The 17,465-nt window shown below is 43.5% G+C and overlaps 1 protein-coding gene across 3 annotated transcripts in view; it reads left to right on the top strand.

Annotated features, from left to right (window-relative positions):
* The window catches only part of C2H7orf31 (chromosome 2 C7orf31 homolog), a 48,556-nt gene that overhangs the window by 12,450 nt on the left and 18,641 nt on the right, over positions 1 to 17,465 (top strand). For all 3 annotated transcript variants that reach the window (XM_039526292.1, XM_039526293.1, XM_039526291.1), the window contains exons 3-5: positions 2,122 to 2,298; positions 6,906 to 6,977; positions 14,573 to 14,602. In XM_039526292.1, the coding sequence (XP_039382226.1) occupies positions 2,122 to 2,298; positions 6,906 to 6,977; positions 14,573 to 14,602 (279 nt within the window). The remainder of the gene's footprint in view (positions 1 to 2,121; positions 2,299 to 6,905; positions 6,978 to 14,572; positions 14,603 to 17,465) is intronic.

Below are 17,465 nucleotides of genomic sequence, written 5' to 3'. Positions count from 1 at the left end.
GAAAATCTACACTGCGGTGTCTAGCCCCACAGCCCGAGCACCATGCAATCAAGTCAGTTGGCTGGGCTCTGACACTTGGTGCTGCAGGATTTTTATTGCAGTGGACATTCCCGCCGACAAGTAGGAGCTTAAGCTCCAGTCCCTTTCCCTTAGGCATATTTGAAAATTTCCCAGGCTGTCCTGAAATAATCAGTTTTATTTGCTGACTATAGTTAATCCCTCTGTTTAATAAAACAGTTACTTGTTGAAGTGAAACATGTTTTGATAAGAGAAGTTCATGTATCCAAAATATTTCAGGGTGTTTAATAAAAATAAGTTTTCTGTGCTGTTGTTTGTGTTTGATTAAATTCCAGTTACCACCCTAATGCAGTTTGACAAAATCCTGAGCAAAAAGTTAATTATCTAGTAAATAAGCAATAGATCATTCACCATTTTCTAACATACTGAAATGTACAGTTAAGTATCTGACCATATTAAGCTATATAATTGCTTAAATAAATGTATATTGTTATCGTGTACCCTCGTAGGCAGCAAAAGCATGTACAAAATCTAGTGTAAAGCTTATAGTTTGTTGTAAATCAACATGTTTTAATGGTTATATCAACCAGTGAGAATGCAGCATTCTTTAGAAAGTAACTGAAGTACAAATGGAAAAGTTGATTTAAATCCAGACTTTCCATTTGGTGATGTAATCATGATTTAAATTGCTTTGATTTGAATCAATCCACCCTGGTCACAATTATAACTACTAACATAGCTATGCCAGCACAAGTCTGTAGTGTAGGCATAGCCTTTGTGAGAGAAGAATCATGTCCACCTCGTTAGCAACCAGGGGTGGCTCTAGCCATTTCGCTGCCCCAAGCACGGCGGCACGCCACGGGGGGCGCTCTGCCGGTCGCCGGTCCCGTGGCTCCGGTGGTCCTCCCGCAGGCGTGCCTGCGGAGGGTCTGCTGGTCCCGCGGCTCTGGTGGACCTCCCGCAGGCGTGCCTGGGGATGCTCCACCGAAGCCGCAGGACCACCGGACCCTCCACAGGCACGCCTGCGGGAGGTCCATCGGAGCCGCCTGCCGCCCTTCCGGCGACCGGCAGAGCGCCCCCCACGGCATGCCGCCCCAAGCATGCGCTTGGCGTGCTGGGGCCTGGAGCCGCCCCTGTTAGCAACAGGGCAGTAAATAGGACCCAGGAGACCTGGTTCTGAGTCCTTTGCCCTGCCAACTGGACCTAACTTAACATAAACTCAAAAGATGAAGATGGCTGGTCCTTAGCACAGCAGTATAACCAATCATTGTTGAGTTTGGGAGGAATCTCTGGACTCCTACTCCCAGGGCCAGTACACACATTTGTTTATTGTTGCTATTTTAGAAGTATTTTTATGGGTCTGTTCAATGGAGAGGTTTTGGAGGAAACCACCATACGTGGGGAAACTTAGTCTATGTTTTTCCAGCCTCTCTCCCCATCAGTAAGAATGATAGGATATGCTTTATGCCTACATTGTTACCTGGGAAATTCCTGCCAGATGAAAAAAAACGAGGAAAAGGAAGTGTGTAAAATGTTCACTCTGCTTGGTGCTCATCTTCATGAAACAAGTGAAGTAAACGACACACATAGTACTACAGAACTGTTGGTGATATAGGCACACTGAATTATGCTGGAACTATTCAACCGTTCGCAGAAACTTGTGACATATCTGATAGAGCTTGTATGCCCTGGTGGGCTGCAGGTACTAAAGAGTGACATCTCTCACCCACTCTCTAGAGATGTCAGGGAAGATTTTCAAAAGCACAATTGTACTTAGGCACCTAATTTGTACAGTCAATGTGAATTAATTGCCTTGCTACAATTTGGCTCTTTAAAAATCCATCAGCATATGAGTTTTTATAGTGGTATTTAGCACCTAGAGGACAAGACAGGTGATCCATGTTTCAGCAACTCATACACTCAATGTATATTGCAAGAGGTCAGACATGCCTGCAGCATATTGGCATAAGCATTCACCTATCTTCTTCTTCCAACCAATCAAAATATACTGGACTTGCTTCTGCTCCCAACTAGGGCAGGCTCATTATGACAGCTTTGGTCAAAAAGCTGCTGCTGTTTAAGAATATTATTTTTTTGTTTCAGATATGAGGAGTTAAGAGATTCACTTCAGTGGTGCAGGCTTCCGTGGGGAACCGAAAGAGAATATGGAGGAATTGCACCGATTTCATTGCCAGAAGATCATAGACCAAAGAATGAGCCTCCTTGTTTGTTTGCTAAAGGACATCAACATTATGGTTATGGTGGAGATTCCTGGCCAAGGTAGATTAGATGCATGCTTCACACATTCTGATTTTTTTAAGTGTTGTAACCTAGAAACAGCTAATGGAATGCAATATATTTGGACAGTCTGGATGGCAATGCAGATTGAGCTGTGTAGATAATTTGCATTCTGGAGATAGACTTTAAGTTACCCCCACTTTGGACAATGCTGTAACCTGTAGTGTGCCTGAGTTGTACTGCCCATTATCACCTTCAGTGTATTTACTGAAACTCTTGGATCTCTTCGTTTAGTTTATTTTTTCCTATTGTTTGGTAATGGTGTAGTATTTATTAGCTATTGTCCTAAACTTCCTCTGTGACATTAGATAAGTCTCACTCATGGCCTGATTTTTTAGAAGCGTTCAGCATCCACAAATCCCGCTGAAGTCAATGGGAACTGTAGGCTCTTGGCATTTTTCTGAAGGCTGCTCTGACTTACACCCAGCTTCTCCCAACCCCAGGAGCCATTTTGGGATCAAGGACAGACAGGGCATGCCTTCCGCACCCAGGGCTGAGAGAGGAGAAAATTCTACACTGCTCTTCACCGTACAGGAATTCCCCTTTATGCAAAATGAGTGCCCAGGTAGCTGGGGAAGCTGGCTTTCTGGCTGCTTTGCACTGCCACAACGTGGCCCATTAGCTTTATCTGAAAACTGCCATTCAACCCTGCCTAGTCAAATTGAACAAGGCTCAGAATATTTAGTGGTACATTCCCTTGGCTCTGCTAGCCCCAGACTATCCTTCCTACCATTCTAAAAGGTAATTTCCTACAGGTATATGTGTGTGCAATGCAAAGGAGATAGAGAGATCACAGGTGTCTCCAAAGACTGCATAACCTCCAAGAAGTGTGTGGTGAAGTTCATTGAGCTTAGGGCCTCCAACACAAGTAGCACCAGGTTCATCCTACTCCAAAACAGAGGAAAAAGAGAAATCTCTGAAAATCCAACTAAACCCAAGATAAGTAAACTGCATTATCCACCCTGAATATCTCACTAACTTTCTGGGTCTGCAGCACCAGCTGAGGAGCCTAGGCAAACAGATATGACTTCAGAGATCTCAACCCTTTTGTAAAGGAATTATGAAGTAATGTTCAGTGGTGCTACTCTCTGCCAAATGAGGTGGGGAGGACAAAGAGGAGACAAGGCCATTGTCCCGTCCCCCCATCATGGAATCAGTTTTCCTTATAGAAATTGACTTTATGGTGACAGATCCTTGGAATGACTCCAGACAAGAATTTTTATTGTTCTTGGGGGTTTTTTTAAATATATAAATCCTAGACTTATTCAGTGTATAGACACGCCGGGCTAGATCCTGGCCTGTGCTTCATCTCATTCTGTTCCACTCTGGTGGTGGAAGGGGGACAGAAGACTAGCTTTAACAGTAATCTGGTCAGCATAGCCACCTGCTTTTAGCCTCCAGCATAAGAGGTGTTTCAGGAACGTACCAAGGTGGAAGGAGAGCTGGTGGTCGTAGGCCAGTTCAATGGCCCCTTGGGGGCCATAACTGCAGGTGCTATTAGAGCAGCCCTGAGGTTGCTCTGAATTACAGGAGGAGCCCAAGTAGCCCCCAAATGCCCAGCAGAGCTACAATATATCTGAGGATTGGCCCTCAGATTGAAAAATTCTCCCTAAATATTCATATTGCTATCCAAACAGAAAAGCAATGAAACCTAAAGGTTAATTCTGCATTGCCTGGAAACTTTTATTTATGTCCTTTTATCTATATCCTTCTCCACATTGTGGGGGCAAAGAGTATTGGTTTCTGGCTATTGAAGCGGCATCCCTTTGCAGCTACCTTAGCAGGTTGATTCCAATTAAATTTACCAGGAGGGCAGGTTAGAAGTGTATTAAGTACTTATTACAGTACAATTTAGTCTGGATCAGGAAGCGGAAAGTAGTAAAGATGCAAGGGAAGTACTTTAGAAATCTGTGACTGGGCCCAAAGTGGGGTGAATGCCAGCACTGGAGATATAAGAAGCCTGAATGTATTTACACACACACACACACACACACACACACACACACACACACACACACACACACACACACACACACACACACACACACACACACACACACACACACACACACACACACACACACACACACCTTGTATTTAAAATACCAAGCAAAATTATTTAGAGCCTGTGATAGTTGGTTTTGGTAGTGGAGCTGTTGTCTGTTCGTGAGCCCTATACAAAAGTACTTGATTTTTTTTTTTTTTATCCCACATTTAGGGGTTAGGTTAGCTTACTTGTTTGTTTTTGTAAATGAGTATATTTCTTCTTTGGTATCTCCTATACGTTTTTTTGGTCTACTGATAGGGAAGTATAGTGAACAGTATAAGTACTGTAGTTACAAAATCTGTGGTTATAACCAAAATGCTTCATTTCCCCAACCCAATTTATAAAATTTCAATAGAAAGTTTATGAAGGATAAAAAGTGGAAAAAGTATTTTTCCAGCACACTCCTGTCTAACATATCTCTGGCTTTTAAATATTCTGGGTGGTTCCTTATAATGAAGTTGATATGTGAAGTGGAGCACACCTTTTTAAGGAAGATTTAAGTTTCTGAGAAATTATGTATTGGCAGAGCTGTTTTTATGTGGAAAAAGAACTGAGGTAATGTGCAGTTTTCACCAGCAGATGTCAGTGTGCATTAATAATATAGGGAAGACCATATTTCAGAAGCACTGCATTATTTACAATTATATATCCTCTTACTGCTGGGGGATGCAGTTTCCAGCACAAAATGTTCAGTTGTCAACTGACTCAAAATGCATAAGAAGCCAAAGTGTCTCCCTTTACAGACAAAACTAACGAGTCTCTGCAGATGCATTGAACCAAAGGTTATTCTGATCCCTAACACCATATCTCATTTACTGAGTTATTCCACTTGGCTGGAATAGTTACAAAGGCTGTGTGTATCTAAAGATGCATCTTTGCAGCATAATACTTTTGAAGTGTAAGAAAGACAAAAAATAAAAGTTCCAGGTCATCATAACATTTTTATTCTAAAGTTGAAAACAGAATTCACATCATGGAGATAGTTTATACATGGTGTTCTCATTGAGATCGGTGTTCAAGTCTAACATATCCCAGGACACTGAGTGCAGCTTGGCCAATTATCAGAAACAGGGGCGGCTCTAGGCACCAGCAAAACAAGCTGGTGCCTAGGGCGGCAAAATGTAGGGGGCGTCCCCTGCCGCCGGGGAGGGCGGGAGTCTGGGCCGGCGGACCTGCCGCCGTCATGGCTGCGGCAGGTCGACCGGAGCCGCGGGACCACGGCACCCGCCGCAGTCATGCCTGCGGCAGGTCCACTCGTCCCGGGCTCCGGTCGACCTGCCGCAGCGGGAGCCGCGGGAAGAAGGGACCCGCCGCAGGACCGGGGAAGGGCGGCGCAGCGCACCGCGCTGCTTGGGGCAGCGTGATTTCTAGAGCCGCCCCTGATCAGAAAAGACTTGTAGGTGGGTGGGACGGCTAATGCAAGCATCACTACTCCGTAAGAGTCCCCCGCATGTGAGGTAGTCCACTGAATAGTGTTGAAAGCATTGCCTGACGGGAGTATGCATCCTGGCCTCTGAGATAGATGTCAGGTGTCAGCAGTGGCTGCTAAATGGAAAGAAGGAAGGCAGTGACCCAGTCCAGATTGGCTTTAGCAAAGAAAGAGAGAGTGCAGAGCACTCTGAATGTCATGGAAAGATTACTGGCAAGACAAGGTGGGTGAGATAACAGCTTTTATAGGACAAACTTCTAATAAGAGATATTACCTCACCCACCTTGTCCCTCGAATATCCTGAGATTAACATGGCTACAACAACACTGCATGAAGAGACGATAGTCAACTTTCCAACAACCCAAAACACCATATTAAGCCAAGCAGAACACACCAACACATGCCCTGCTATTCTGAACCAACATTTTCTTCTCTCTTCTTCCAGGCAGTGTCTCCTCTTCTTCTATGCAAGCTTAGCCTTTGCAGGTGGAGGTCAGAAGCCCCAAGGCTGTTCTAACTCCAGGGATAACATTACCAGTTAAAATTGGTTACTCTGACTGTATGTTCTTCAGTTTGGCTGTCCCTCTTGCTCTACTTTTCTCTGTCCTGCCCCATTCTAGCTGCTGATAACCAACATCTGTTCTGTCAGAGGCAGCTAAGATGCCGTCATCTCAGTCAGAGGTCGTGTGTCTTTTCAGCAGCAACAAAGACCACTGAGAAAGGTCCCGTTTTTCTGCACACTAAGCGTCTTGACTCTGCCAGACCATTGACTTCAATGGGAGTAGAGGATGCTCAGCATCTTCTATTAAACGCTCAACCCCTCATAGGATCAGGCTCTAAGGGCTTGATTCTGTGCCCATTGAAATCATTGGCAAAGGGGCTTGACGCTTCTGAAAATCAGGCCCTGTGTAACTTAAATGTTAAGGTCTGAGTGATAGTAAGTATCTACATTTCCAGTATCTCTGAATTTGGTGGTAAGGGCAGTCTATGGACTGCAGGCAAAAATTACATACCATGTCTACATCTCTTACAAGAAAAAAAATTAGTATGTGTTTCCTGGGATTTTTATAACCAATAAGTAAAATGTTATTTTGTGTTTCTCTCTTTATGCAGAGGTCTTCCCATTGAACAGTATTATGATGTAACCCAAATGAAAAAAAGTGATGTCCGTATGAATGATGATCTGTAAGTTTCATTACAGCATAGACCAGATAATTTATTTAGTGTGGCAAATGTAATGACAAGCTAAATATTCATTCCTCCTTAATGACCTCGTGGATTAATGTTTATGATGAAATATGACCTTTGTATAAAATGTGGTTGGTCAGTGACTACAGAAAACACACACAGTTTGGAAGGAAGTTCAGAATGAGGTATCAGTGCCCCCACTCAGTTTAGTATCTCTTAAGCAATGAGATCTGAATTGGTTTTATTGATTTGTCAACCGCTGTCACTCAGAAATACTCTCTCCTACTGGGCAAAGTCCCAATTAGCAGAGAATAGCACTGAGCTAACCATGACATCCTGTGTGCATCATATTAAAGTTTTCTCTGGTATCTTTAGGTGTACTTAAAGAGGAGGTTTGACTAAGATAATGTTTTCTTTTTTTCACTGCTACTATTTAAAAGAGTAGCTGGTTTCCTTGAGATTGAATGCTGCCAGTTAAATCTGCAGTACATCGTTTTGCCACTTGATGGCACCAACAAAACATTGAAACTTGCAGCTCAAAACTTAGGTTAATATAACAGTAGTTATGAGTTTAAACACTCAAAAGTCAGGAAATGAACAAGTTAAGGTCCTCACAACAACATTAACTTAGCAGTGTTGCATATCCTATATGCTTAGTTGTGTAGTTAGGGCTAGGGCTGTATTAACTTCCCCCCACAGGCCAGGTAACCACGGGGACAGTGTGTGATTCACCCTCACCCCTTCTTCAGCAGGGTTGCCATCTCCGAGATTCAGAAAAACTAGCCCCTGGCCACGCCACCACCACCAACACCAACAAAAAGGCTCCTAGTGCCAACAGTAGCTAATTATTACCCCACACCTGTGGTCACAGCCCTCTCTTTGGTCACCTAGACACACAGGTGCTCGTTCCTCTGTCTGCATGAGCTTCTACACCTGCCCATTCACAGGAGCTTCAGTCCTTGAGGGAGCCCCACTACTGTCCCCTGTCAGGAGCCTCTGTCTCCCATACCCCGTTCCTTATCCCTTCCTGATGACAAGCCTCAGTCCATCTTGCTTCCTGGTCCCCAGTGCCAGGAGGAGCTGCTACAGCTCAGCAGGTTGATGGGCCAGCACACAGAGGCTGGTGCCAGCTGTTCTCCCAGCCAAATGATGTGCAGTAGTTACAAAACCACTGCACGGCCACATGTGCCTGTAACGAACATGGGAATGCTCCCAAGGGGTGGGGGGAGGACACTGAATCTTTTCACGGGCAAAGCAGTACAAAAACCAGCTAGGATGATTAAAAGCCAGCCAGGTGGCAAGCAACCCTCCCTTCCCATCTATAGTGCCTGCCAAATTCCAAAGCATGCTACCCCCTTGGGCATTTTGTGTGATCCCATGAGGGCCGGAAAGGCAGCAGAACTACCACAGCTCTGCTGTGTGAGGGTGAAGACAGGCCACAAAGAAGCTGCACAGCGTGAATCTGCAGCCCTGTGCCCCAGGGTGTAGCGCTGTGTGCTGGCTGCCTCCATGGCACCACGCAAGAGGGACTTGAAAGTAGGCCAAGGGAGGGTGGGTTTGATACACTGAAAGAGTGTTGGCCAAAGCCCACTTTTACTGGGCCTTGACCAATAATGCAGCCTAGAAGCATTGGCTGTGCAGCTCTTGCGAACTGTGATTGCAGGTTGTGGGGAGAAATCTTACCTTACAAGTTCTGCGTATTAAACCCCCCCCCCCCCACACACACACACACAAAGCATGTTTGCTTGAGCTTTGCACAAGTGACAAGATTTGTCCTTAGTGTGGGGTTTTGTAATTGCTGGAGCATTTGGATACTGGTGTAATACAAGTATCTATGCACACTAAGTTCAGCCCTGCCAACCTTTGCACTATACCCCAGCAAGTCTGCAAGAAATACAGGATCAGGCCCAATGGATTAAAGATAAATAAGAGTTTCACCTTTAACTCAGTCTTTTTCTTTGGGTGGGTTTCAGATCGCCTCTCACTCACCTGGAATGTTCAGCCAGCTGACTTGGTTTTATTTTACACTTCATGGGCCTAATCCATTTCTGATGTAACTTCATTGATTTCATGAGAATGACACCAGGCAAGGATTTGGCCCCTTATATTTTGATGGCCAGATGAATGCCTTGTAAATTATAATTCTTATTGCAGAGAATTCACTCTGCCTGCACAAAGGCTGGGACAACAGGTGAAGTATGGGAGGGTTGTGGAGTGAAATCCATCCCCAACCCAAGACACAGAACAGCTACTAAGGCAACAGCTTCTTCCACCTCATCCTCAGAATCCCAAATTCAGTCGTTCCTATTCTGGCCCACCCCAAGTGCAAGCAGTGAGGTTGCTTCCTTTAGTGTACTAGCCCCACTCTGCATGCTTGTTGGCCCATGACCCCTTTCCAGGGACTGCTTTGGGCAGGCTACATGAGGGGAGAAGGCCTGTTGCCACAGGGACAGATCAATATCTGGCCCAGTGCATACTGAATAGAACACTGCCGTGGCCCAGGGATGTTTTAGTTGAGAGTGCATTGATACATTTTCTTAATTATTTTTAAAATTAAAATGAAACCTGAAAGAGAAGGCTTCTAATGTTTCTATGCTCTTTTTAATATTTCAATCTCTGTTCATCGTTTCCATAAGATCATATTTACTCATATTTCATCCTTGAAAGATTTTTTTTTATGTTGTAAAGAAAGAGCAGATCTTTTTTAAAATGCCTAGAAAATGTGTCACATTCATACTCACAGGTCTTTCAGAGCGAACACATTCATGTAACTTTCAGTGCTCTCCCTGCGGTATCAAACTGGAAGATGGTGGTAACCTTGCGAAATCTGTGTTGAAAACCACTGGCTGAGTGCTGCTCTGGAGACTTACTAGGGAGCTCTTAATACTCGGTGTATTGACATTATAGCTTGTGATGGCTCTTTTGAGCCATGACAGTCTCTCATGGAAAATGAGTCACTGTGCATTTGCAGTAACTAGATGTCATAGACCAGAATGGGATTACTGGGCATTTGTCATAACCACAAATCCTTATGTAGTTTTGCATGACAATGAATGGCTTTGCATATACAGGAACTGCCTTTCAAAATGAATGAACACTGGGCCCTATCTTCCCTCCCGGTTAAAAACATACAGAGGAGAACAAGTTAATCAGAGACCCACCAGAGACCCAAATTTACCCTCCCAATCCAAGAGGCCACCAGGGATGCTGTGCAAGGGGTGGAGCCACAAAAATCCATCTAGGCCTTGTAGAAAATCCTTCTCCTCATCCCAGTGATCTGGGGCCCATTAGATAATGGTATGTCCAACCGCACTCCTCTCTGGTCCTGCCCCTACACCAGTGTCAGCCTCACAAGCTTGCAATTGTCGCACCATTGGCTGCCAGTTATTACCTGTGATCCATCCCAAAGGGTCACTGAGTGCGTAGGATGAGTAAATGCCATTTCTAATCTATTTAGATTTTTCACACCGACTTAGTGTGCAGGAGTGGTGGAATGTACCACTCAGAGCAGCCATTCCTCAGGTCCATCCCCCCTCACCACAACCTGACCCTTTCCTACCACACTCAGCTGACTGCCTCCAGGCAGCCCGTTTTCTACAGAGGTGCTCAAAGTGCATAGGAGGCTTTGTGGGTTGACATCCCAAGAAGCTGCCTTCGAGCTGTGTCCCCCAGTAGTATTTCTGAACTGTTAAGCCGCCACCCCACTGTGCACTATTCAGTGAAAGGAGCTGAAGGAATTATTGTTTCCAAAAACTGCAAAAGTACGCAAAGCCAATACTTTGAATAGACTAATTGTCTCTGAAAAGAAACCATGTCTGTGCCCTGATGTATAAAAATTGGTGTGACTACTACTAGCTGATTGCCCCCCATATGCTCGTTGCTGTACACATATGACAGCATCCATCTTGACCAACCAGGGATTGAATTGAGGACTTCTAGAGCTAAAAAGCGGAGTCTTTACAGCTTGAGCCAGGCCCGGTAGCTGGGGGCTGTAACAGACCCATAGATGTTGTGGCCTGCTCATAAAGGGAGCACTGTATGAGCAGTGGATTACACAAACATATGGTATCCCAAGGCATATACAATCTAATATGATCTCAAAGCAAAACTTCTGTTCTGCACTTTTATAACATAAAATAGGGGAAATTATTTAAACAAAAATTTTAGACCAGGGTAAATTTTAGGCTGACTATAAACTCCACAAACACACAAATATAAGTAAAAGTTGACAGTCCCATAACTATCATTCCTCTATTATAAATGTGAGTAAATAGGCACACTGTACTTTTCTTTACAGATTGCATTTAATATTCTGATAGAGCTGATTAGTTTGAAGGACTATAACGTGTGACATATATGAAAGGCCAAATTCAGTTCCTGGTGCACTTGTGTAAATCTGTTATAATGCTTGTGAACTCTAGCATAAACCCAAAGCAACTCCAGTGAAGATATTGATGTAACTGTGACAGCCAAATTTGGCCCAATTACTATCCCCTTCCCCTGTCTTTTAAAAACATAGGCCCATAGTGTTTGGTTCCCGAATTTGAGATTTGCATCTGAAGAAGTGGGTCTTTTACCCACAAAATCTTATGCCCAAATAAATCTGTTAGTCTTTAAGGTGCCACCGGACTCGTTGTTGTTTTTTAAAAATGAAGGCACCCCAAATTAGTGGACGCTTCTGAAAATGTGAGGTTCAGGCTTTTTTGGCTGTTTATGTACTCAGGCCCTAAAAGCTTCTATAAAGTACATTCTGCTATTGAAAGTGCAAGTTTACTGCTACTTTCTTACTACCTAGAGCAGGGGTAGGCAACCTATGGCACACATGCCAAAGGTGGCACGTGAGCTGATTATCAGTGGCACTCATACTGCCCAGATCCTGGCCACCAGGGCTCTGCATTTTAATTTAATTTTAAATAAAGCTTCTTAAACATTTTTAAAACCTTATTTACTTTACATACAACAATAGTTTAGTTATATATTATAGACTTATAGAGAGAGACCTTCTAAAAACATTAAAAAGTATTACTGGCACGCAAAACCTTAAATTAGAGTGAACAAATGAAGACTTGGCACAGCAATTCTGAAAGGTTGCCGACCCCTGACACCTAGAGTGTAGATATTCCAGTGTTGAGTGCTATAGGAACGTCTACAAATAAATAATCCTCCCTCCCCAAAGCACATATGGTACTGAATCTCCTCTTGCTTACATGGAGTAAATCAGAAATAGCTTCATTGAAGTCAGTGGAGTTACACTCATGTAAAACCAATGCACCTGAAAGGAGAATCAAGCCCTATGCTGGTATTTACACAATTCCATCTGCCTGTGGCCAGAAAATTAATTTATCTAACTGAAGAGGTGGAAAACTAAATATAAATATTAGTAGGATGAATAAACTTCAAAAAATTGCATTTGTGTAAATGCAGTTATTTCTATAACTGGTTAGATTCCCAAGGCAGGCACAGTGTCAGGCTCTGAGCTGTAATTACCAAGCATGTTCTGAAAATCCAAGTTGTTACAAAAATAACAGTATGTAAATGATTGTCAGAATTTGACATTTGTTGAAGTCCTATGATCTCTGTAACTATCGCACATAAAAAGAAAAGCAATTATCTTTGTTCATTTTAGTGGAGGCATGAGTTAGCTTGTGATGAAATTTTGTGAGATATCACATCACACAGTGATTATACTGAGTGTTACTGTGTGTTACTGTGTAACTTTACTGTGTGTTACCAACCCCTAAATGTGTTACTGTGTTACTGTGTGACATGACCCTCTCCCCACATTTTCTGTTTAGTGATCAAAAGTGTAATGGCCTTAAAAACAGATCCAAAACTGATCATGCTTTGCATTTAAGATATGAAACAGAACTAACAAGGAGATGAATTGTACAGGCTTCTCCTGTTCATAGGTTTAACAGGAAGCCGAGATTATCTCAAAAAGGAAAATATGGAAACTCACGGTTTTAATGATTGGCTGTCCTTCTGGGACAGGGAGAAAACCCTAAAAAGAGTTTCATTTGCCCAGACAGCAGGAATCCCTCCTGAAACCCCTCTAGATACACATGCCCATGTGTATGCATGCACCACAAGGAATGTCCATAATATTCCAGTGTTCTCACTCTGCCTTTTCCTCTTCAGAGATCAGCAGCCCTGTGCAAAAGTCAAATCCATATATTTTAAATCTTGTACTGCCTGACAAACAACTCTTCATTTAAATAAACAATAATTCATACTAATAGCTTATATAGTGCTCTTATACAGTACTTTTTTATCAGTATATCTCAAAGCACTCTACAAAGGTCAGTATCTTATCCCTATTTTACAGATGGGGAAACTGAGGCACGGAGCAGTGACGTGACTTGCCCAAGGTCACCCAGCAGGCCAGAGACAGAGCCAGGAGTAGAACCTGGCTATGGGTACCCCCATAGTGACTGATGTGAAGTTATGACATAGCTCTGGGACAAGAACCAGTGTTAGTAGCACTTCTAAGGGCATGTCTACACTACAATCTTAAGTCCACCTATGTTAGACAGACTTACAGCCACCGCAGTAATTACTGTGGTCGGTGATGTCCACACTGATGTCCACACCTGGGGCTTCTCACCTCCAGCAGGGAGATCCGCACCTGGAGTCTGGTCAGCTGCTGTGCTCCCGGGGGGGAGTGGAGAGCCAGGACCACAGGGGGTGGGGGGCAGCAGGGCTGACATTGGGGAGCCCAGGTGGCTGTCCAAGCCAGGAGCCTGGGTAGCAGCCCAGCTTGGAGGGAGACCCCATAGCAGCTGGGCTGGGAGCCAGCTTTCTTGTCAATTTTACGGAGCTCTATAGAGACTCTGCATTGCCCTAATTACACGGACATAAGCCCTATCTCTCTCGAAGGTGGAGTTATGATGTCAGTGCAGAATGGCACTTACATCAGTGGGAGAAAGACAGTAGTGTAGACACTGACCAGAGGTCCCCAATGCTAGATTGTGTCATATATACAGTATATTTATTGGATTCTCCAGTTTTGAAAGACTTTCTGATTCTTGCAGAATAAGTCTAGGACTCCTTCTAGCTTGGTGGTAGAGCCAAGAGACTCAGTGATTAAAGTTTTGCTCTCTAGAATTAGTGTTTTCCTCCACCTTACTGCTTTAAAAAAAAAGTCTCTACCATGAAGAATAAAAAATTTATCATTGAAAAATGAATATATAATTTCTCCATGAATACTGTGACTAGAGTGGATATATTTTCAGATTTTTCTGTTTTGCATTACTGATAAAAAGGGTTCATTTTATTAAAAGTACTAGCGACTGATGTTTACTAAGGCAGGGCTCGTTACAAGGAAGTGTCAGAGGTTGATTTTTTTTCCTGTTTCTTCTAAAATGACACACCCACACCGCCCATTGAGCTTTCATATTTTGGAACCTAAACATGTAAAGGACTTTCATACCCAGAGACTGATATCAGTGAGAGTATTATCTGTGTTTATTACATATTAATTTGTCTCTAATGTTTATTGATTGTACTGATTTAGATAAAAAGGGGAGAGGGAATCACAATGTATATGGATCACTCCAAATTAATCACTTAATATTTTCTTTTCTCTAATATAGGCTTCCTAAACCTCCAGATAATTCAATCGAGTAAGTTTATATCACTTATATTGTAGCTTTTTCTTTATGCCTTAAAATAAAGGCTGTTCCTTTATTTTATATCCACACTGATATAGTTTAAGTACTCTGGCAATAGATAAGGGGAAAGTTAGCACTAGTAAAAAAAGAGAGATCTCACTACAGAATGAACACATACGATGGTAAATTTATTAGTTCTTATCCAAAGCACCCACCCTCTTAGCAGGTGTTGATCTTGCTGGCTGATGGCTAAGGTCTAAATGCATTTTTCCTGACTCACTCTTGCTAGTGCCACATATGGTACGTTCTCTGAGTTATGAATGACCTTGTTACTCCTCTGTTTTAGCAAAAGAGATTTGTTGGTGTTAAACTGAGTAACAACTCCCTGTCACCGCAGCTTGTTAGCCAGCCAAACAAACTCCCTAGGGCCATTCCCAGCCCTCTTTGCCTTGCAGCTAACACTTGATACACCCTAGCCCCCAAGCCTCTTGGAAGAGCCAATCAAGTCTGCTGTCTCCAAAGAGACAAAATACACAACCTGTTGACTCAGCTGAGTATTCACACCTTATTCTAATATAACAGCATTGAGATGACTTGATAATAAAACAAGAGAAAGTTTATTAATAAAGAACAGAGATTTACGTGACACTAAGCAAAGATAATAGAAACAGAAATGGTAACAAATAAAACTTAAGTATAACTCACTTCTAAGAGACTACATGTAACCTTAGCAGGCTCCAGCCATCATCGAAAGCAGTTTCTCACCTACAGCCATTTCTCAGTGTCACCAACCCAAATGGCTGGGATCCATCATTCAGAGATGCAAAGAGCGCTGACCCCTTTATTCCCACAGGGATGGATCCAAAATGTTGTTTGGCTTCTCCTTTAATTCCTCAAAGTTTATTGTTTTTGTCAGCAAAGTCAGGACGAACCCCTGGGGTTCAGACTCAGTGTCTTCCTGATTTCACATCCTTGCGTTAATTTGCTCCTCCTGTGTGCCTCCCATGCAAATGAACTGTCCCTGGTCTCTGGCATCACCATGCTCAATTTACATTAGAGACACGGAGATAACTAGCCTCCCTCTTCTCTGGAAGAAAACCTGTGTCCGTTTGTTTGGATACAGATGTTAAGCATAATATCAGTAAGTATCCATAATGCCTGAGGTAGTGTCAAGGGACACATTTCACAATGATATGAATGACCACTGTGTCACCAGCTTTCATTTAATATCTTACATGACATTTCTTATAAATAAATATCATGACAGCAGTGTGTTTGTCAGGGTTGATAGAAGTTGCTGTTACATGACATTGAACCCTTTGCCAGTGGGCACGGAAGGGCTTTTATGGTCACACGTCATTACCCCACTTAGATATATGGGCAGGGAGGAGGGGAAGCTCCTGTTTAGTGAAGAAAGTACCTAGGGTATGGGCATAGCAGACTAGGTAAAGCCAAGCGTGGTCAGAAAGTTAAGCCATCATTTATCAGATGCAGCCACTGTGGCTACATGCAGCCACCAGGGACTTTTCTTGTGGCCACAGCCTCCTGGGCAGTGATTGGGTGGGGTGTGGGGAGGTAAGCAGCAGCCCCTCCCTGAGAGTCCCCAGCAGGGGTTGGGCCCAAGCCCCCCCTTGGAGAGACAAACTGGAGGATCAGGCAGCCAGTGAGTTCCCCACCTTCCTGGAGGTAATGGGGTCGGACTTCAGCCCTGGGGTGGCAAGCAGCAGGCTCCAGGAACGGGCTTTGGGCTCCAGCTGTGTGGTGGTAGGCTCCATCCCCTGGCCACAGGACTTCAGGCTTGGGCCTTGGGCCCCAAACTATGGCCACAGGACTTTGGTCTCCATCCCCCAGGCACCAGGCTCGAGGCTCCAGCCCTGGGCTTACCCCCTCCTGCCATTGCCCCTGGCCTATGCTGCCTCCCTACCCACCTCCTCCATCCAAGGCTTAATTTATCCCCAGGCTTGCCGGGGCTGAGTAAATGTGCTGTGACAAGTGATACTTGTATGGTTGTTAATATCACTTTTTACTACAGACTTAGTAGCTGGCTGGGAGGCTTACAACTACACCTCTACCTCGATATAATGCTGTCCATGGGAGCCAAAAAATCTTACCGCGTTATAGGTGAAACCATGTTATATCGAACTTGCTTTGATCCACCAGAGTGCGCAGCCCCACGCCCGGAGTGCTGCTTTACCACAGTATATCCAAATTCATTTTATATCAGGTTGCATTATATCGGGGTAGAGGTGTATCACTTTTCACAGCAGCAGACTTATTAGCTAGCAAGTCTAAAAAAAGGCAACCAAAAAAGCAAAAGAAACAGCAACAAAATAGACAAGCGCATACAAAGCACCTTATTTGTGCCTGTATTCTGTTTAGGTCAATTAAAGAATAGAGACAACTGTACATTATTTTTATTATTAAGTCTGCAAATAAAAAAAAACCTACATAAATAAATTAAATTATGATTTGGACAAGGGCAAGTGCATATTTATTTGTTTTTCCTAAAGTTAATTAAGTATTTTAGGAACAATTGTCAGAGCGGCTATCAGCAAGATTTGATGGCTGAACTCTGAGGCCACCAAAAATTTGTTGTGAGAACCCCTGGCCAAGCTATTCTTTGTTAGCTTATTTCCGATATTTTGGTTAGTGGAGTACAGCCCCAGAAAAAGGGTGAGGTTAGCCTATACATAGTGCGTGGGCTGTGTTTTTTAAAGCAGTTTGGAAAAAGTGTCTGCTCATAATAAAATGGTGTAAACTTTCATGTTAGAGTTTTCTAGAGAACCCAGATCATGCTATTCCCTCGTATTAAAATAGAATCCCAGTGTTTGTTTTCCTCAGGACAGACCCCTGAATCCCTATTATTGCATTTGTC

This window comes from Mauremys reevesii, linkage group 2, assembly GCF_016161935.1.
Source record: "Mauremys reevesii isolate NIE-2019 linkage group 2, ASM1616193v1, whole genome shotgun sequence".
NCBI classification, from domain to species: domain Eukaryota; kingdom Metazoa; phylum Chordata; order Testudines; family Geoemydidae; genus Mauremys; species Mauremys reevesii.
This window is presented reverse-complemented; position numbering and strand designations above follow the sequence as displayed.